The following is a 21,540-nucleotide window of genomic DNA, read 5'->3' as shown; positions in this document are numbered from 1 at the left end:
TATAGACACCTTGTTTAACATCTCTGTATTCACAATCAAATCAAACTTTTCATTCAAATTCTCATGCTTTTCATTTAAATTCTCTCTCATTTTACCCATGCGTGTCATGCGTAAAAGTAAAACAGTCCCATTAATTACATTATTTTTGGCCAAAATTAGGAAGAGGGATTTCTTACATACATACATACTATCTATGTCTGCAAATCAAGACCCTTTTATACTGGTCTACAACCCGTTGGCAATTACATTAGGGAGTTAATTTGTCTAAGTTGTGTAAGTTGAAAGGTAAGGAAGTTTGAATTCAGTTACGTTTACCCAATTCACCAATAAATCTAGCTTAGGACTTTTAAGTTATAAAAGATGAAACTTTCAAATTTAAATAAATAAAATCGTTATTCTATCGATTTGTATGGTAGTATGATGAGGGATACAATGCATATATATACGCCTCGAAGGAAAAATAACTCCGAAAGTAGCATCGAAGTTGGCTCTTCAAAATTTGTTACACCTTCTTGATAAATTTAAGAGGAAAAGTAGAAAAACGCTTCCCAGACAACTTAATTACACTACACGCTGCGTCCAAATCAATGGAGGCATTTACTTGAGGCTGAATGCACCTTGTGGTCAAGAGATCGATAGTCATTAAAAGGATGCAGTTAGCAAGCATCCTGCTGTAAGTCCAACAATCATGACGAAATCCCATACGGTAAAAGCGCAGCAGCCACAATCCTCCCTTCCTCATTGAGTATATTGTAGGTTGATACAGCATTTTTCTGAAACAAAAGAAGACACTATTATGAATTTGGTAGTAGAATCACCATTGTTACCAAAGCCCATTCCAACTGGAGCACCACATAAGTTTAATGCAAATAAAAAACTTGTCAGAGAGTGAATTATAAGCACCCATATATTTCAGGAAGCAAGACGCTTCTAAGGGCTGTAGTGATTTGGTTGTGGTCATGGACAAGGTGGACACAACATAGTTCCTAGAACATTTGAGGTGACATTGGCTTTGCTTAGAAAACTATGTTGGTCATTTATTTGTCAGATGAATCCAAACACTACATGACCAGACCAGCATAATGCAAGAAAGAATGAAGTCAGAGGAAAAAAAAAGTAACAATGAAGTATACCGAGTCAATGGTTTCTAATTTCATTCCAGTAGACCGGATGAAGCGTTGTAGTTCAGGACTTACGGGTTCAATGTATCTCCCACAGCCAAGAATCAAAATCTCTGAAATTTCAAAAGAAGCGGTCAATACTGCTACAACAGAGTTTATCATTTAAACTGTAGCTGAAAGAGGCTAAATTTCATAATAAAGAGTAAACCCAGTTATCATATTTCCAGTGATTGTGACGCGATCTAAAAGCTATTAACACACGTGTTGTCATTATTTACTTGGGGGCATAAATTTGTTGTCATTATTTACTTGGGGGCATAAATTTATTATACAACCTTTTTTTTTAATTGAATTTTTATGGTACAACTCGATCAAGACCAGTCATTCATTTCAGAATTTGTGGAAGTAATATGGAGAAAGGAGGACATTACGGATGTGTTACCGTCTCTGCTTTCACCAGGTCATTACCATTATCCTCAGATATGATAGGACTTCACAAAACTACACCATTTGTGTTTCCAGTTTCTAAAATGTTATTTCGTTAACTTCGTTTTCCCATCATCTTCTCAATTTGTTTCCTAACATCCCTTCACCTTCATCTTCGCATCTACACACCAACTATATTTCTCAAAAGGGAGACAGGAACGATAAGGCATCCTACCTTCCTCTCTCCTTAAATTGTTTTGTTTTTGCAGATGAGAAAGGAGCTAAACATAGATGTATGCATGAAGGAGCTCTAAAGCATGTCACATAGACTGGTAGCAAAGTATGAAGCATGATCAAAGATGTATCAAAAATCACATTTTCTTTTAAACTGGATATCTGCCCAATATATTGGGAATAAAGCCAAACAACTCAAATGAATGAGAAAGCTAAAAATGTACTTATGACTTTGGCACTTATGACTTTGTACTTATGCAGAATGTACTTATGAGTCATGACCTTGTACTGAATAAATGCTTTCCTAATGATCTGTATAAGATTATTAGCTGGGTTCCCCAGGATTTTTAACCTTTTTTTTTTTTAATAGAAACATTGTATTGATAAAAAGAAGGATAAGCAATCCTCCTTACCAAATACAGACAGAAAATATCAGACTCCTTAGAGTCAAATGATGTTAAACAAAATCGGAAAAAAAAAAAACAGCTAAAAACCACAATCCAGAATTGAATATAAGAAAACTAAGACGATATCTTAAATTGAAACATTTAAGCTACTTGTAGAAAGGAAATTTGCCCCTCTAAATTGTCTATATGTCTATTCAAAATAATCTGCGGGGGGCAACCTAAAACAAGGTACATATGAAACATAACAGGATTAAAATGCAATTTGAAATTTACCTGGCACAGGTCGCACGGTTTGGAAGACGGACAGGCTGAATCACAGCATAAAATCCATTAAATTGTCAGTTACTTCTCCCTCACAATCAACATGTTCCACAGTTCTAGTAACTAAAACAAGTTCATGCATTCATACACAAATGTACACAGATGCATATATACATGTATCATGCATGGATGGAAAACTAGAACAATAATTTAAACATCCACTTCGAGTTTTTGGGGTGCAATTTTCTCAACAAAAGAAAGAAAAATAAAATTGAAATGCTAATAACAACCTTGAGCCATATCCTTCACTTGTTCTAAATATTATTCTTTAAGTAAATATTTTTACTATGAACAAACAAGAGAAAGAAAGAAAGATGGAGTAAAGACCTATCAGGAGTGATTTCAGAGAATTTCTTGGGAGCCCAAGACATCAACATGTTTCCAACACAAAGCAAGCTTCCTTCATAGTCCACCCCATTCACTGTGAACCCTGAGTCCGTGTACCTTCACACAGAGAGTGGCAAAATGGTAATCAGTGGTGGTTGTGGAAGAGCCAAAAACCAAAGAAAGAAGACACAGCAGGAGAATACCGTTGAAATCGAAGCTGGTCATTAGGGACGTTGTCAATGAGATTGATCTGATCGTAGAGAGAGAAGGCGCGTCTAAGCGAAGGCAGCGATTGTTGGCATGTGGGTTTTGGCTGGGCTTCCTTTAGGAGGCTCCGAATGAGGCTTGGCAGTCTTGCTCTCGTCCCCATTTCTGCCTCTCTCTCTGTGTTTCTGTGTGGCAATGCAAATGGGTTGGTTTGATTTTTGTATGTGTTAATTCACATATGCACTATTTCAAACATGGAGTTCTAAAAAGAGCCAGAAATCAAAATCTCTTAAATTCATCAAAGAAATTAGTTTTAGCTAAAAATTTCAAGAGGGAATCAAAGAAGATGAAAAATTATACATGGGTTTAGTCCAAATCTAAAAAATGTTGAAGCAGTTCTTACCTTGATGATTTTTATTGGTTGGATGACCTGGTAGCAAAGCATCGTAGAGGTTCTGCCATTGCCAAAAAGCTCAAGAGTGGGAATATACAGCGGCAGAGCGAGCTTGGTGCGGACCATATGGGTTTGGGTCACGGGCCGGTTCATTTGGCCCAGAGCTCGCAGATCAGTCTTTAGTCCACTTCAGGTAGATTTAGCAACCTTAAGGGGGCCCAAATACTATATCCAACGGCCCCCCTATTATCTAAAAGCTTCAACACCATTCATACGACGCACTACTCTAATTTAGAAGAATGAGAATTTAAACTCGGATGCAAGAAAGTAGACACACTAACTGTCCTAATTCAAAATTGTAGTTGGAGTTGAGTTTTTATAACTTCTCTCTATAATGTATGAGCATTATAGAGCCCATTAGAGATGCAGAGGATGAATAATGAAGATGATACAAATAACAATAGCAAATTACGAACGCAAACCATGTCATAGAGGTGGTTTTTGACCTAAAACCATCTTACATGTTAGGGTTTAGAATTCTCCAAATATGGCTTGGGTTCATAATTTGTTGATGTTATTATGTTCTTTGGTTTCTTAAGTTCGAAACCCTTCCGTGCATTTTTTAATTTTTTTTTTTCACCTATACTTCTAGCTCAGCTTATACAGACTCGTTAATTGTTGGCTTATATCTTCCTTTGGAGGCATGTTGCTTGGGGCCCTATGATGTCGTACAACTTGCACACCCGAGAGGGCGGGCCTACTAGATGGATTACTAGTAATTTTCTACCATCTCTCCGTCTAGATGAAGAAATTAAAAATTACATAGAATTTTAAAATGACGAAATTTATATTTCCATTATTTCAGTTTTTAGCAATTGAAGATTTCAGTGTTTGAATTTACATATGTCGAATTTTGTAAATAACATTGTAGAAATTGTGAATGACGCCTATTTTGGTGGAAATTAAACTCGGGAATTTGATTCCTTAATTTTCACTAGTTTTTCAACGCGTCATTTAATAAATTCCACGCTTAAGTTGCCAAAAAAGTGAATTGTCAATTTCTCCTCTTAAATTCCAGACTTTTGGCTAAATTCTGAGTTATTTTCCCCTCATCCAAACAGAGGAATGTCTATTTAGGTCATTTTATAACATAATTTCTAATTCAATTTTTTTATAAAAGAAGTGGTTGGAAAATAAGAATACCACTTTTTGTTTAAATAGAAAAATAAATAAGGAAGACCAAGTGTACCAAATGCATACTTCAAGTAAGGAAAGACGTTGTGTTACACATAGTAGGGTACATTATATATATAAATATATATGAAAGACTAAATTATATTTTACATATTATTGTTTACAACACCTTGTGCTCAACATGGAGAAATGAAAAAGGCATTTCTCTAGTATCATTGCAACTCTACTAGACCCATATCCCTAAGAATTCAATGAGACCGACTCCACACGAAGACCACTATGTATGATCTCTCTCACAGCATACATGAGACCGACTCCACACGAAGACCACTACGCATTTTGTGCATGCATTTTGTCAAAAAGATATAACCGGTGCATGCAATAATTTTGACCTCTTTTCAGACCCTCTATTTATTACCCGACGTAGCATCAATTCCACCAAAGCCGAGTGAAAATTGATGAAACCAAATCAATTTATCAGACTCCAAGTTCAGGTTGCCCAATATTGTGCACGCCATTGTCATTTCCAACCTTTGCTTCAAACTTGATGTACTTGTACCACTTGGCACATAATATGTACACCAAAAGATCAGCCGTTGTCAAAGCTGCCAAGAGAAAGTAGAATCTATCCAAATGACCCTTGTTTAGGTTTCCAGGGATCCATCCTGGCATTTCATCTCTAGTAGAAACTTTCATCACAATTGTAACAAGCAAGCTACTCACGTAGTTCCCAAGCGATATTGAAGTCATGCAAAGTGCACTCCCAAAGCTCTTCAACCCATCAGGTGCTTGTCCATTGAAGAACTCCAATTGACCAACATACATGAACACTTCTGATGCTCCTACAAGCACAAACTGAGGAACTTGCCAAAATATGCTCAATGAGCTTGGACTTTCACAATTGTTGCATTCTTTGACTGCATATTTTAACCTGAACACCTCCACAACTCCAGCTGAAACCATTGCCATGATTGCAATGACAAGACCAATCCCCATCCTTTGAAGCTCAGTGAGTCTTTTCTTTCTAAGCCTGCCAAAAAGCGGATCGAGAAACCGCCTGCAGATGAAGATAAAAGCCGCTACGCTGAGAATGTCAAAGCTTGACATGCTGGCTGGGGGAATGTGGAACCCTGAAACGGTGGTCTTCATTGAGGCACCTTGTTCTACAAAGAGTGATGCCATTTGAGTGAAAACTACAGAGTAAAGTATTGTGCACAACCAAATTGGGAGGAGTCTCAGTATGCATTTCACTTCTTCTACTTGTGTCACTGTGCAGAGGCGCCATGGATTGTGAGCTCCCTTGTCCATTTCGTTCTTCTCCTTTGATGTGATGACTGCTGCTCTATCCAAGAATCTGGTGAAAATAATCAAAACATATGGATTGTGTTTAGCATTTATTAAAATTACTGAATTAAGAGACTTATATTTGGAGTTCTTTTGGTATTTTAGTGAATTTTTTTTTTTGCGTGGTTTTAATAAAAACAGTATAGCATAAAAGTGTTTCATACAAAAGGAGTCCCGCACACATTCGTGTGACTATTGATGTTATCTATTAAAAATATAATTTGTTACTAAAAATAAAAAATTCTAGAAAAGCATATGAACTTACTTGAATCCATGGGTGTGAACTATGTTCCTATCATTTGGAGAGCATTCCTTCCCATCTTGCTCGTACAAATCCTCCCCACTTGGCATCATCTCAACCTTCCATTTTCTTGTTGCAGCAACCATCACCCGGCAAAACCTAGAGAGAGGGTTGCCCTGAGGCTTGAAATGCCTGTACCTTGGAGTACCACAAAGAAACAGGACCAATGCCATGGCAGCAGAGCCAGTGGATGCCCAAAACCCTAGAGTCCACATTCCTTTATCCTCAAAGTAGCCCAAGATTGTGTTTGAAAAGAGAGAGCCAAGATTTAAAGCCAAGTAGAAGTAGCTAAAGAAGGCTATCTTTGATTGCCCTTCTTTGGGGTCCCCTTGGTCATCAAACTGGTCCGCCCCAAATGTAGCTATGTTAGGTTGGTAGCCTCCATTTCCTAGTGCAATAAGATATATAGAGATGTAGAACAATCCGATTACAAAGGCTGAGTGGTCTCCACATGGATTCTTTTTATCACCGCAGCCTTTAGGCTTGAGTAAGAATATGTAGGTCGATAGTGATAACAACGACAAACCCTGTGGAAAAAAAAAAAGAACAAACAAACAAACAAATTTACATGAGTATATACTTGCAAGAAAAATATAGATAATGTTGAACACAATATACCTAAAGAAGAGGAAAGAGAAGACAATCTATAGAGTTGAAATTTTTTTATTTTTTTTATTTTTTAATCATAAGAGCAAAGTGGAGCTAGAATTGTAAAGTTGGGGGGCCAAAGTGAAAAATACAAGTGTATAAAACACCTAAGTATTCAATAATTACATGTTTAGAGCTAAATATTTATAATTTAATCATGTCTAATTTGTTTCAAAGGGAACTATAACTTAAATTATAAGTTGTTTATTACAAATTCTATATGTTATATATAATATAATAAATGAGATATAAAAATATAGGGGGGGTCAGGGCCACTCCAGGCCTAGGAGTGGCTCTGCCAGGGTATAAATTATTTCTACCACTTATATGCAAGTGAATCTCATCTTCGTGAAAGATGTAGTTAATCATGTTAAAAATGTGGTGTTTAGTTTTAGAATAATTCTCATCTTTCAAGTGTTTTTTCAAAAAAGCACTTTGATTTTTAATAAAAATTTTGACATTCTTTAAATAGATTCAATAAAAGCATTTATAAGCAGAAGTGGCAAATTCCAAACTGGCCATAAAACATGAAAGACAGCACAAGTTTTGTACCTCCCCCAGTAGGAGTCAGTGAGTCACTGAGGAAAGTGCCAAGAAGAGAGGAGGTAGTCACCCCAATCTTTATTATTATTATTATTTTTCAATAAACCATGTGATCCCTATTATTCACAGAAAATTAAAATATTCCATACAAATATTTTAGATTGAGGGCTTGTTGGGCACGGCATCTTAAAAGGCTAAAATCACTATATAGTATTTGACAGAAAAAATTAAAAGTGCTTCTGAAACATAAAAGCTTCGACGAGTAACTGGCCATAAAACAGAAAAATATGATCGTCTTGTACCTCCCCCAGTAGGACTCACTGAGGAAAGCGCCAAGAAGAGAAAAGAGGTAGTCACACCAATCTTTATTATTATTATTTTTCAATAAACCATGTGATCCTTATTATTCACAGAGAAAATATATTCCATACAAATATTTGAGATTGAGGGCTTGTTGGGCATGGCATCTTAAAAGGCTAAAAGCAATATATGATATTTGACAGAAAAACTTAAAAGTACTTTTGGATCATAAAAGTTTCGAAGAGTGTGATTTTGGATAGGCCAATAATCGCTTCTATGAAGAATCACTTCTCCATGTAATTATATTAAGTGATTTTAAGTAAATTTATAGAGAAACACATTGGAGGTGATTCTCCTCATAATCACTTAAAATCACTTAAAGTAATTATATGAAGAAGCACGTAGGAGATGCTTCTTCCCGTAATGATTCTGTCACTCCCAAATAAGCCCTTCTATAAAGCAGTTCCAAGTGTTTTTTTTATGAAGCACAATTTTTAATAAAAATCAGAAAAATATGATGAATAGTGTTTTTGAATGGCAAGTATATCAAATAACTTACAATGACAAAAATAAGTTGAAAGATAGCACAAGTCTTGTACCTCCCCCAGTAGGAGTCACTGAGGAAAGCGCCAAGAAGAGAGAAGAGGTAAACAGTTCCAGTCCATTTGCTGACATTATTTGCAGCCTCTGCGTTGTCTTGGCCCAGCACCCTCGTCAACATCAACACCAAGTTCACTCCTACTCCAAAGAATGCCAGCGTTGCCAGCCCTTGATTCACTGATGATCAGATCATGATCAGATTATGAAATTTAAGAAGGAAAAAAAAATAGCTGATTCTGATACGCAATAATTAATCAATAGTTTAGGGTGGTTGATCATAATCAGTAGGTGATTAGATATAAATCAATTTGTGTGCATTTTTTAAAATGATGATTATAAGCACTTATTGATTAATAATGGAGAACAGGCCGTGGTCACATAATAATATGATGGGCACATATAGAAGAAGAACGATATATATGACATTCTACTCTGTTGGAGAACACGTGGCGGTGTGATCATAACACAAAAATTTCTCCATCTCCCAAACTAGTTGTGACTAGAAGTCAAAAAAACCAGCTATTGTTGATTTGATTTTACTAATTAAAGTCATCTATTATAAATCATATCACATCATTAGAAAGAAAAAGAGAAAAGACCTCAAAAGTATCACATGATTTTGGTGGTCCAATTAATCAGAAAATAAAATTACTTCAAAAATACATAAAGTTCATTTTTCTTTTATAGGAACCTCATTATTTATAGTAATTAAGAAAATATTACATCATCCTTTAAAATAGGCGACGACCAAACATGATCATCTTCCATCCAAACAACTAACTCAGAACAAGATAAAGCAAAATAGATAGTTAAACTAATCGTGTTGCTAATTAGTATAATTAAGGATAGGGTTAAATACCTAATATGAGAGTTGCAGCAACCCATGTTCCAGTTCTCCCTCGGACTGCAGGGCGACCGTACCAATCAGTGGTTCCATCTAGGGTACAAACTTCTTTGATCTTTTGGTTCTTTTCCTCAACATATTCCTGAAAATATGAATTTGTGACAATAAGTTAGCGCTATAAATTATCCATCTAAATGCAATATTTATTTATGTTCAAATCAATGATTTTGATACGCACTCTGCTAAAACTCCTGATGACCAAATTTCGATGGTGTTACAATTTGACATGTTATATTGTTAAATTATTACCTAAAATTTCAATTGTTTCATAGTTGTTAGTAAATTATTCATGCCTCAAAACATCAACAAAAGGTAATTAATATACCAATTTGGAAAAGGAAAAGGTAATATCTGTATCTTAGCACTCATGAATAATGCACCGTGTCATTTTAGTCTTCAAATACAATTTGAATTCAGTGATATCTTAGTCATGAGTGGACTTTCGTTTTACACTAGTACTCCATATCTTACCAAGTGAATCTTACAAAACAATTCTATATATAATTAAGATCTTTATTCTTTTTTTTTTGGAACCATCTGCCCTTTCACTCCTAGAATATCATTCACTACACATTGATCATAAACTTTAACGAGTTGCTGTAGATACGATGTGTATGTCTCAATTAATATACATGTTAGTCATCAATTTCTAAAATAATCAATAAATGTGATACATGTAACATCGCTCGTCAGAAATCATCATATACTTCTAAAATAATCAATAAATATGATACATGTAACATCACTCGTCAGAAATCATCATATACGGTAATATTCACTAACCTGGTCATGATCTTTGCAAAACATTTAAGCATGCCATAACCAAAAGGAGGAGCAAAAAGATGAGAGAGAGAGAGAGAGAGAGAGAGAGAGAGAGAGAGAGAGAGAGAGAGAGAGAGATTTGTTCTAAGGTAGGAAGTATAGAGGATGACAAGATCTTATTGTAGGGAGGAAGTAGGATTCCTTCTCCATTTCGTTTTGTAATTTCCTTGTCCATATTGGTTTAGCTCCACGTAAAAATTGTTTTTTCAGTGATATCTTTGTCGTCAGTGCACTTTTGTTTTACATTATAGCTATCTTACACAAGTGAATCTTACAGAACTACTATATATAAATTAAGATTTTTGTTTTTGTTTTTGGGGTATACATAACATCACATATATAAATTAAGATCTTTGATCTTTATATACACGTGTTTTCACACACACAACTGCTGCATGCACCACACAGAGATATGGAAGGTAGAATATATATATCTCACTAACCTGGTCGTCTTTGCAAACATTTAAGCAGGCCATTGCCATGTATTTGGCTAAACCTTGAAGGAGCAAAACGATGAGAGAGAGAGAGAGAGAGAGAATCAAATATATTGGAGGAACAAAAAGATGAAGTGTTTGTTCGAAGGTGAGGAGGAAGTAGGAGTGGGGGGATATATATAGAGGATGGCAAGATTACATCAACGGCTAGGATTACATGTGGAAATGTACGTGGAAACTAAGACAAAGAGCCACAGCTGTTCACAGGAAAATTCGTCGACTAAGTAGGTGAAAAGGATATGTACAGGAAGGAAAGAAACATGGAAATGGATTGGATTGGAGTGGACTAAATAGAAGGGACGGGCTCAGACTTTAGGGTAAAAAGAATCGTGACATTGTTGGATACAGTCATCCTCCTCATCACAGCACAACACAACACAACACATCGTTTTCACGTGAGGCTGTCTTTGATATCGACGTGTTTGAAACATGCCTGTACTGTTTTTATGAATTGTTAATTTTCGGCACGACTGTTTTTCACCAAAATTTTGGGTGTTCCATTTTGTTTTTTTGTATGTGGTTTCTTTTTGTGAGTTTGATGCGCCAACAAACATATATGATAGTATGCGTGATTGTCCACTTCTTTTTGGCTACTTTTGAGGACTTAATTTGACCGTAAAACATATGTAAGGCCCGACTTAAAGGAAAATGGAGAGTAGCCAATTATGAAAATATCTTCCAATGAACCTTATTTTTTATATAATATATATACAGTCTCTTTTTTTGAGAGATTTTTTAAATAATTTTATTTGAGAGACACTTTTTCTCAAATATTTTTTCAACGATTGAAACTATCTATTTTTAATTCTACATTCATAGATCATCCTTACAAAAAAATTATACAAATTAGAAACCGTTTTGATATCCAATTGTGTCCTACAAAATCAATGAACACGATGCATTAAGAAAGTACTAAAATTTTAATAATTCAATTGAGTGATAAAATGATATCGGATTCAAGTGATTTTTTGTACATATAATCTTTGAATGAGTATCTACAAAATAGACGATTTGGATTAGTGAAATACAATACGGAGTGTTTCCTACAAGAGTATCCCTCAAATAACTTATTTGAGGGATCCCTCAATGAAATATATATATATATATATTCCATGGATGGATCCAGAATTTCAAAATGGGATAAACTAAATTTATCTTACCTGAAGGGGTGTTAGGAGTAGGCTCGGGCGGGGCTGTATTAGATATTTTGGGTTGAAAAAAATACCCCATGAAGTAATTTCACCTCGTGTTCAAGATTTTCATGATATCGGCCTTCAACAGAGGAACCCATACTTAATTTTCATTAATATTGATCTAAAATAAAGAAGAGGAAGAACAGGTAAGGATGACACCCCCCAACGCTAGTAGGTGTTTTAAGTCCCTAATTAAATTAAATCTAACCAAAATAAACTCTATTTAACCTAGTCATGTACTAACCCCGAACAAATTGGTAGTCACGATTGATATCAAAATACAGGTCAATATTATGTAAACTGATATTATCTGCATGGCCGATATTTTTATTCTAGGTAATAGCAAAGTTTTTTTAAAAGGTTTTGGCCATGGAGATGGTAGTGATAGAAGTATGGTAAGATATTTGTGAGACATTAGTTGAAGTAAATAGTTAATTTAAATATAAAAAAAGATCTACATCAGAAAATACAAAAAAGAAATGTAATCCTATTTTGACAGAAAAATCAGAAGACTTATATGAATGACAATAAATGCGAAGATTAAATCCAACTTTTGTTTCTTAATTTTGAACTTATTTCAAATTTTAAAGTATGGATGACCGATCCTAATATCAACGAATGAGAATAAAAATGGGTTTGAATAGGGGAAAAGTAGGACAAAGTTAATTAAAAATGTCACCGTCTTGGATTAAAAAAAAAAGAGAGAAGATAATTGGAGTGAATAATGATTAGTTTTTTGGGTCATGTGGACTTCATTTTGCAGCCAATCGATTTGGCCTGAACAAATACATTTTTTCTCCAATTATGTTCTGTTTTAAATTATTAAATTATTTATTTATTAGAATAGAATTATTGGGTGCAATTGATAAATAAATTTCTATGCTAAAAATTGCCAAATATGACCAGGAGTTCATTTGGTGCTACGAGCTAGAAGCAGCCGGCCCACTCAAGCTTAAAAGTGTAGTGGACGCTCTTAGTTCAGAGTACATGGACATTCTGGTTTGAGGGCCACACCAGAAAGTTCTAAATAAAGAGGGGGAAAAAGTAATCTGATTTTTAATCATCCGGATTAATATTTACTGCAGTTACAAAACGAGCATTTTCAGCTATAAAACATGTTAAGACTATACTTCGCAATAAAATAGAGGATAAGTATCTCGCAGATTCTCTCATTGTCTACATTGAGAAAGAGCTTTCTGTGGATATTGATTCAGATTCAATAATCAAAGATTTTGATACACTCAAAAAGAGAAGGGTTCCACTTCACTAGGTAAGCTCTTTAAATTTTTTTGAAGTTGGACAATGTGTTTGATTTTATATTTATTTATATTTTGTGTTATATTTGCTTGTAATGTGACTTTGTTTGATTTATAAAATTTTATTTACATTTTTGTTTCATGAGAAAAAAGGCTTATAATATATCTCTTCTAAAAAAAAAAAATTATTTAGCCTAGCCCTATAAAAATTCATGGGTCCACAATTGAGGGCCACACCAGAAAGTTCTAAATAAAGAGGGGGAAAAAGTAATCTGATTTTTAAACACACAAATTAATCTTCATTAATTCTTGAGGATGCATGCATCAATAGATTATCAAGAAAAATTAGTCACCTAAAAACAGCTTAAATTCTAGTCAAGGTACTGGCATGTTAATGCCAGGTGTACTACTTATAGAAATTTGATTCGGGTCGTTGGATTCAACTTTGAAACTTCTTCTATAGCACTGAGAAAAGAAGTATCATTACAGCAAGTAATTAGTTAACACGTATGATTTGAGGCATTAATAAACTTGTTTTACATGATTTATAAGATATAACTTATACGTCAAGCAATTTCAAAGTATTTCTGTATTTAAGAACCAATACTTGTTTGAATTGGTTTTGGGTAAACCTGTAAACCTTATCAATTTCTTTGATTTTTCTAAACGTCATAATAAAATTAAAGTAAGAAACATGGGCAAGTTTTTCCTTTTTTTCCTGGTTTCCCTTAAACCTTGTTTACATGAAATTTTGAGTGCTCAAAACCTTAATACCAGTTCTTTCTTATCATATTGAAGTATTTTAATTTCTTTCATCGTCGTTTTATACACCAACTAGCTTTTAATCTAATAATATTTCTTTTCTTATAATTAAGATGATAAGTTCAAATCTCTTTGATACACGATAGTCTTGTAGGGCTTCTTAACCCCGAGTAGATGGCGAAGTCACATACGTATATGTCATCTTAAAACCTTGTATTTAAACAGAGAGAGCTTATATTTTAATAGAGCGGATCATGATGGGTATCCCAAATAAAATTCCTTTATATGACACATTCCATGTATTCTAATGTGGAACTCAAAGTTGGCAACAACTTTTTCCTACTTTGTCCAGTGCATAACTCCACACGAATTTGACAAACTTTGAACTAAACTATACCAGATCTAGCAAGTTGCGATATTTTTATCAGATCAAAACACATGTTTTAAATATTACAAGTGCTCAAGTGGATCCATGGTGGTGGGTGGCTCATGTCCAAGGAGACAACTTAAAGTCAATGTCATGCTTAAAGCTACAAATTTTCTATATTTTTTTTCTTTAATCGCATTCAACCAGTCATTTTCATACATAATTTTCAAAGCTAAACCCTAGCTGTGTATAGGGTTAGACTTGAGGTCCAGATTTGCTTTTATAATAAGTGCATGTGAAAAGCAGCTGCTGCTATGAAATTCAGTCACGGCTCTTTCCTATTGCAACATGTTGCTTGTGGCTTATCACTTTTTTAACATGATAAAGATTAATCAGCTTATGAATAAGCAGGAGCAAATATACATCTTCTTTCTAGGGATTTTTTATTTTTTTATATTTTATTTTATTTTTTGTTATTGTTATTGTTTTTGCTTTTTGGTGTTGGGTCCAGGTGTTGTGTCAGCAAGTTGAATTTAATCAAATTTGATTGCAGATTTTCAAACTTGTTTGATGACCTTTCCATTAGCTGTCTTGTCCATGATAACCATTTTTTGACTTTAATATATGAATTCAAGTGATAATCACTCTCAAGATTTGATAATCTTGGGATTTATTGACTATGCCGAAATTATGATTCAGCATTGAAAATTTGTTGTGAGGCCCTATCAATTTGGGTGGAGTTACATTTATTTTTTTGTTTCCTAGTGTAGAGTAGTCTTTACTTTAGACTCCTCCACTTTAATTCTTATGCTTGTAATTTCAACAAATTTGTACTTTTGGCTGCACGATGGTCCTCCTTGGCTAATATTCATTATGAATTTGCAATAATGATTAATTAAATAGTTGATTATTTTGCTATATTAAAAAAAAGACTTATTTACTCTTTTACCCTCTGAAAAAGACTCTTGGTTTCACTTTATCCCCTTAAATTGAAATTTTCTCACTTAACGCCCCAGAATCTCTAAAAGTTGCTTAAATTTTCTCACTTTACCATACTTCCTTCCATTTCCGTCCATAAAACCGTTGAGGATGCTGACGTGGCATGGGCATTCTAGTAGTTTTAACTATCTATCTTATCTCCTCTCTGCCTCCCTTCTCTCCCCCCTCCACCCCACCCCACCCCACCCCTTCCCCTCGTATCTTTTATCTCTTTTTTGTCTCTCTCTCTCTTTTCTATCACATCCCCTCCCTATACCCAACCCCCATCGCACCCCACCCATCCCCATCTTCTTTCTTCTATATGCCTCTCTCTCTCTCTCTCTCTGTGTCTCTCTCTCTCTCTCTCTGTGTCTCTCTCTCATTATCTTTGCTAAGAGAGAATATGGGGAGTGGATATCGAGGAGATTTTTAAAAAAAATTTGAGTGGTGGTGGTTTAGGTGTGTTGAGTAATTCCATGGAGGGTTAGGTTTGGGGTGGGGGGATTGGGTCTGGCTAGGGGAGGGAAGAGAAGAGAAAAGAGAGGAGAAAGAAGAGGGGGAGGGGTGGGGGTGAGGAGCGATGGAGGTTGGATCCAGGAGGAGAGAGGAGAGAGATGTAGAGGGACAAAGGGAGAAAGAGAATAGGGAAGATAAGGAATTAAAATTACTAGAATGTCCATGCCACATCATCATATTTAACGATTTTGTGGATGGAAATGGACGGAAATAGTAAAGTGAGAAAATTTCAGCAAGTTTTAGAGATTCATGGGGTTAAATGAGAAAATTTTAGTTTAGGGGTAAAGTGAGACTGAGTGTCCGTTCCAAAGGGTGAAACAGTAAATAAGCCTTAAAAAAAAAGGACAAGGATTTTCATAAAGTCCAGCTTGAGCCAGCTGCCCTAGCCCATTAGCACCATACTGGGCTCGTGCTGAGCCACTAAGGCCATCTCCAACTAAAGGGGTGAAAACCCAAATTATGAGTTTTGAGTCCAAAAATCTTCTCCAACCCATGTATTTTGTTGGGGGGGTGGAAATTTGAGAAATATCAAATTTGGGGTGGAATTCCAGTCCAAGTTTTGCCTAAACTAGTATATTATGTGGAGCCCAAACTTTGCTCTTTTTTTTTTGGGCTTCGAAGCCCACGTGAAGAAGAAAAGTCGCTGGGCTCCACGTGACAACTTTGCTGTCTGGCCAGCAAGTTGTGCGACACAGCTGGCAGCCTTGTGCAAGCTGATTCCAACGACTAAAAATTCAAAAGTTGTGATGTGCTGGTTTTTTTATAATTCCAACAACTATATTTTACATCAACAATCATGATTAATTTTAGGCAATCTCATTAGTAAAATTTCACATCCAACGACTCAAATTTAAATCCAACGGTCAAAATAATATTTATAATTAATTTAAATTAGATCCAACCCCAAAACTTATTCCAAACTCTATAAATAGCCATTCATTTGGTAAATAATCCACAATTTTTTTTTTCCTTTCTCCCTTTGTTATATTTTTTCATTCTACTTTCATTCTTGTTGAGAATGGCCCCAAAACCCCCAAAGATGTGTGAATTGGAAATCACAAGAAGATGAGGCATTGTGTAAAGGGGTTTCTATCTTTGAAGATGGGGCTATTGATTGGCACCAATCAATCAATCGACTCATTTTGGTTGCGTGTGTACCAAAAGTTTTTGGAAAATGATTCGGGCATGAGCGAAGTCAGGGTACGATCACTGCAAGCAATTACTTCTCGGTTCAAAATCATCAACCAACAATGTTCTCTATGGAAGGCATGTATGACAAAGGCCAATGCAAGGCATGTGAGTGACTCTAATCTTGAAGATGTGGAGAGTACCCATTTTTTTCAATGCTTAAATTTATAATTCTAATTCTTTTCAATTATTAACTTGATTCTTATTTTATTTCATGGGTAGGATATGAATGCAAAAACACTTTTCTTGAATGATAATAAACCTCTGAATAGGCCTTTCAAGTTGTATCATGCTTGGCAAATCTTAAAAAATTTCCCAAAATGGAACGACATATATGAATCTCCCACACAAACATTCAAAGATTCTACTCATAGTGGCAATACAGTCAATTTGGAGGAAGATGAAGATGATGTGGGCATGCCCACTCCAAGGCCGTTGGGAAGAGATAAATAGAAGGATGAAAAAAAGAAAGGGAAAGGTGTTGAAGGTTATCTCAACCAAAATGGAAAGTTCTTGTTTGAATTGGTTCAACAAGGAAATGAGGCAAATGAGGATATGAGGCGAAAGTTAGAGCTCATACAAGAGCAACATGCCTATCAAATCCAACAAGATAAGGAGGCCAATGAACATGGGATAATGTTTATGGACCTATCCAAATTTACTCCAAGAAAGAAGAAGTATTGGGGGAATAAGCAAGACGAAATCATTGAGCCCCATGTGAATAAAAGTTCTCCCTACAATCCGAAAGACAACTCTGGAGACTATTATCTAAGCCCTCCACATCGTGGTTATTAATTTATGTTTATTTGTAATTGTTGTTTATGTTTGTTTATAATTGTCGTTTATCTTTATTTGTAATTGTTGTTTATCTTTATTTATAATTATCATTTATTTTATTTATGATTGTCGTTTATTTTTCTATCATTAGTCTTTTTTTAAATTCAATGATAAACCACATAATTCATTAAAATCACACAACCACTTTTATAATTTTTATACACTTTCATTTTTAAACACACTTACATAATTTAAACACATAACATAATTTAAATACACAACATAATTTAAACACACAACGTAGCTCATTGCCCCTCTCCTTCACATCTCCAACTGTGGTTGATCAAATCATTTCTTAGATTGTGATGCACTTGCGAAGCACAGACTCTATTATGACGGACCATGTAGTCTGAGATAGTTTGTATGTCTCGGTTTATATCATATGTGATAGTTGGCTCAAGCTCATAAGAAAATCTTGCTCTTGCTCTTCTAGATGTTCGTGGACAATTATCATCATCATCAGATTCTGCATCTAGATCCTCATACTCATCCTCAATAATCATGTTGTGCAATATTATGCACGTCATCATGATTGAATGAAGTTGTTCTTTACGCTACATACATGCAGGTCCCCTAACAATTTGCCATTGAGCCTGAAGTATTCCAGAAGTTCTTTCGACATCCTTTTTATAAGCCTCTTGTTTTTGGAAAAATAGTCTTTTTTTTAAGAGTATACGGTTGGGAAATCGTCTTAACCAATATAGCCCAACGAGGGTAGATATCATCAGCCAAGTAATAACCCAGATTATATTCATTTTCATTGACAACATATAGGATATGGGGAGACACTCCATTGACTACATCATTGAACTACAGGGAGCGAGCTAGGACGTTGATATCGTTGTTCGATCCGGCGACTCCAAAAAAGGCATGCCATATCCAAGTGTCATACGAGGCCACTGCCTCTAGAACGATAGTTGGCTTATGCTTGTAGTCGGTAAACTGACCTGCCCAAGCATTGAGATAATTCTTCCATTCCCAATGCATGCAGTTAAGACTACCTAACATGCCTAGTAATCCTCTGCAACTAGCCTTATGCAAGAGCTTGTAAAGGTCGGCCAGATTTGGGGAATGGAGGTACCACTGGCCATACACAGCTTCAATAAAGGAACAAAACTTTCGCAAACATTCAAGGGCTGTAGATTCACCCAATCTACAGTACTCATTGGTGGAGTCTGCAGAGCATCTATATGTGAACATTCGAAAATGGCCGTTAGCTTCTGCTCTTGGGATAGACTTTGTCATCCACAAGCATCTATCTTCTAGGTAAAGTAAGGCTCATGTGTAACAACATCATTCAAGATGCGATAAAAAAAACTTTCTTCTCATGCGCAACCGCATGCGAAAGTCCACTGGGGGATAAAGTGGTCTTTCACAAAAGTAGTCCTCCATGAGACTCTTATGATGTTTTTCTCTCTTCCGATTCTTGTATTCACGACCAACAACAGAACACCCATGTTTGGATTGTTGAGCATATTGCTCTAACAAAAACGTTTGGTGTTGAATGAGTATTGCAACCCTCTGTTGATGAAGGTCATCATCATCAAAATCATCATTGAAGAAATTTTGTATAGCCTTCTCATGTGAATTCATTGTAAGAAGGAGATTGTGTGGTCAATTCGATAGAATAACACTTCTTAAATAGACAAGACACTACAAGAAATTGCCCCTTTTGCGACAGATTTTTTGGGACAAAGCATGCAGCCCTCGCAACTGCTTTAGCTGTAGCATGCGGAGTAATGGCACGAAGGTATTTGAGACACCCTTATAAATAACGTCGGAGAAAAGGTCGCAAATACCTATATAATTGACCTATGTGCGATCTGCTTGAAATAGGTGTTGTATATAATATTTTAGCGACGGGTTTGGATATTTGATACGACACACACAAACTGTCCCAAAAATTTTCAATTAGTACGCCTAGTTTTTAGATGGAAAAAAACGCACGTTTCGTCTCCCTCTCACTCTCACCTTCTTCCTCCTAAATTCTAAATCAACTCCTCCCTCGAAGATCATGGAGGCCACCATCAATCCAATCTCATGTAATTCTCTCTCTCTCTCTCTCTCTCTCTCTCTCTCTCTCTCTCTCTCTCTATTTTGCTAATTACCCGGCATGTTTGGAATTCATCTATACTTTATTGCTAATATTTATTTATTTTTTGTTACAGATTGACTGCTTTTCCAATAGAATTGTTTAAATATTCGGAGGTCAGATTGTTTTTCTTTTATTATGTGAACTTATGTGCTTTATCTAATAATGGGTACTGGGCATGCAAATTTTTAATTGAAAAGCATATTGCATATTGTAGGATTGTTTGTTGATAGCAAGATTGAATCAAGGACTGCTATTAGTTATTCGGTATGATTTCTTTTTCTTCTTTTGATTCATTTTAATACCTACCATATGTCTTATTAAATAAATATTTGGATCATTATAAGGGTATATATGCCTTCTTGTTTCTTTATTCTTGAATAGAAAGTAGGTATGGACAGGACTTAGATCGATTTAACTGATAGGTCATCGAATCAATATCTCAATGGGCTTGAAAGTTTTTGGATTTTGCATTTGACAACAGCATGGGTGATACAAGGATTTATTGTCCCTGCAAAAAATGTTACAATCGTTACTTTGTTACAAAGGAGGTAGCAAGAGCACATATAATAGTTGATGAGTTTTGGTCAAAGTACAAAAATTTGGACTCATGGTCAGAGACACCAATCATTATATGTTGACAAATATATGGGGAATAGTTTTGGTTCAGTTGTGGATGATGATATATGAGGCATTTGAGCATCCAAATTTGGATTCTAGTATGAGGAATGATGGCTGAACAGAAAATGAATATGGTGAGGGGCCAAATGATGAGACTACAAATTATTTCACATTGATTTTGATACTAAATGGAAATGGAAGCCAATAAAAGAAAATGCACAAAAATTTAGTACACAACTGGGAGTTATAGCACGAAATGCCCGAAAGGTCCCTTTGACAAAAGTTTCATGGAGTGGTATGCCTGATCATATATTAGATGACATTTGGAAAGATGTGCAGGTAAACAACAAAACACTAATTTCAAACATGCTAGTATTATTTTTTTGGTTAAATGCTAGTATTTTTAATGATTGCTATCTATTAATTGTAGGATAACACGGATGTCCCTGACGCATATAGACCCCATTGCTTAAAGATTGTTGGTAACAGATGGAGAGATTGGAAATGTCGGCTTAAGAAAGAATGGTATGACAAATATGAGACCAATGAAGAGCGTTTAGCCATCACTCCTCCTCAAGTCCCTACAGACCAATGGAAGATACTTGTAAAGTATTGGGGTCTGCCTAATGTTAAGGTACATAGACATAAGATACAATTACTAAGTTAATAGTGGTAATGAATGTTGACCGAATTAAGCATATTGTAGGAATGTTTTGAAGCAAATAAGGCTAATCGTGCACTAGGAAGTGCCCCTCATAGGACCGGTCGTACTTCTTTTGCTCAAGTGAAAAATAAAGGAAGAGTACTAATATTAATTAAATTTTTTTAGCATGCAGTGATTCCAGATTTTAAATTCATTATCCATTCATTTGTGAGTATAATCTAGTTATGTAGGAAAAAATCTATGGCCAAACTTGACAACATTATTATAAAGAAATTTTTTATTGCTAACATGGTTAAATTTCCTTTGTTATTAAGATGGAAGAGAAATGAGAGAAAACAGATCGGTTGAGCTTGTTTATGCAAACACGAAAAAAGAAAAAAAAGAATGAGGATGAGGAAGTTTTTGACTATGAGAGTGCAAATATTATTGTAAGTATGATGTAGTTTTTTTTTCTTCTAAAAGTATATGTGGAATATTGA

General features: G+C 35.2%; 2 protein-coding genes and 1 long non-coding RNA gene across 4 annotated transcripts; 1 reads left to right on the top strand and 2 right to left on the bottom strand.

Annotated features, from left to right (window-relative positions):
- Nucleotides 1–418: 418 nt before the first annotated feature.
- On the bottom strand, nucleotides 419–3,549 carry LOC117617245. Of its 2 annotated transcripts, none has more exons than XM_034346543.1 (6): nucleotides 3,447–3,549; nucleotides 3,040–3,228; nucleotides 2,837–2,953; nucleotides 2,462–2,496; nucleotides 1,134–1,234; nucleotides 419–773 (listed from the first exon to the last, which is right to left on the bottom strand). In XM_034346543.1, the coding sequence occupies exons 2-6, from the start codon at nucleotides 3,204–3,206 to the stop codon at nucleotides 687–689; spliced, it is 507 nt and encodes a 168-aa protein (XP_034202434.1). In that variant the 5' UTR covers nucleotides 3,207–3,228; nucleotides 3,447–3,549; the 3' UTR covers nucleotides 419–686. The 2 variants fall into 2 exon arrangements, with proteins under 2 accessions (XP_034202434.1, XP_034202435.1); XM_034346544.1 differs by having other exon boundaries at nucleotides 3,040–3,305; nucleotides 3,447–3,518.
- Nucleotides 3,550–4,703: 1,154 nt separating this feature from the next.
- LOC117617243 (protein NRT1/ PTR FAMILY 7.2-like) lies at nucleotides 4,704–10,649 on the bottom strand. The gene is made up of 5 exons (XM_034346540.1): nucleotides 10,537–10,649; nucleotides 9,227–9,353; nucleotides 8,327–8,544; nucleotides 6,241–6,803; nucleotides 4,704–5,985 (listed from the first exon to the last, which is right to left on the bottom strand). The coding sequence occupies exons 1-5, from the start codon at nucleotides 10,573–10,575 to the stop codon at nucleotides 5,109–5,111; spliced, it is 1,824 nt and encodes a 607-aa protein (XP_034202431.1). The 5' UTR covers nucleotides 10,576–10,649; the 3' UTR covers nucleotides 4,704–5,108.
- An 8,961-nt stretch (nucleotides 10,650–19,610) lies between these two features.
- On the top strand, nucleotides 19,611–20,042 carry LOC117618854. Its single transcript, XR_004584509.1, has 3 exons — nucleotides 19,611–19,726; nucleotides 19,853–19,892; nucleotides 19,994–20,042. It is a non-coding gene; the product is annotated as an uncharacterized LOC117618854 (long non-coding RNA).
- Nucleotides 20,043–21,540: the final 1,498 nt, after the last annotated feature.

Source organism: Prunus dulcis, chromosome 2, assembly GCF_902201215.1.
Source record: "Prunus dulcis chromosome 2, ALMONDv2, whole genome shotgun sequence".
Lineage (NCBI taxonomy): Eukaryota > Viridiplantae > Streptophyta > Magnoliopsida > Rosales > Rosaceae > Prunus > Prunus dulcis.
This window is presented reverse-complemented; position numbering and strand designations above follow the sequence as displayed.

Excerpts from the sequence above, each read along its gene's own strand:
- LOC117617243 (XM_034346540.1), bottom strand. The coding sequence starts at position 10,575 with ATGGCAATGGCCTGCTTAAATGTTTGCAAAGACGACCAG. Across the intron at positions 9,354-10,536 it reads ATGTTTGCAAAGACGACCAG|GAATATGTTGAGGAAAAGAA; the intron begins GTTAGTGAGATA and ends TCATATTTTCAG. Across the intron at positions 6,804-8,326 it reads TTCAACTTATTTTTGTCATT|GGTTTGTCGTTGTTATCACT; the intron begins GTAAGTTATTTG and ends TTTTTTCCACAG.
- LOC117617245 (XM_034346543.1), bottom strand. The coding sequence starts at position 3,206 with ATGGGGACGAGAGCAAGACTGCCAAGCCTCATTCGGAGCCTCCTAAAG. Across the intron at positions 2,954-3,039 it reads GACCAGCTTCGATTTCAACG|GTACACGGACTCAGGGTTCA; the intron begins GTATTCTCCTGC and ends CTCTGTGTGAAG. Across the intron at positions 774-1,133 it reads AATTAGAAACCATTGACTCG|AAAAATGCTGTATCAACCTA; the intron begins GTATACTTCATT and ends CTTTTGTTTCAG.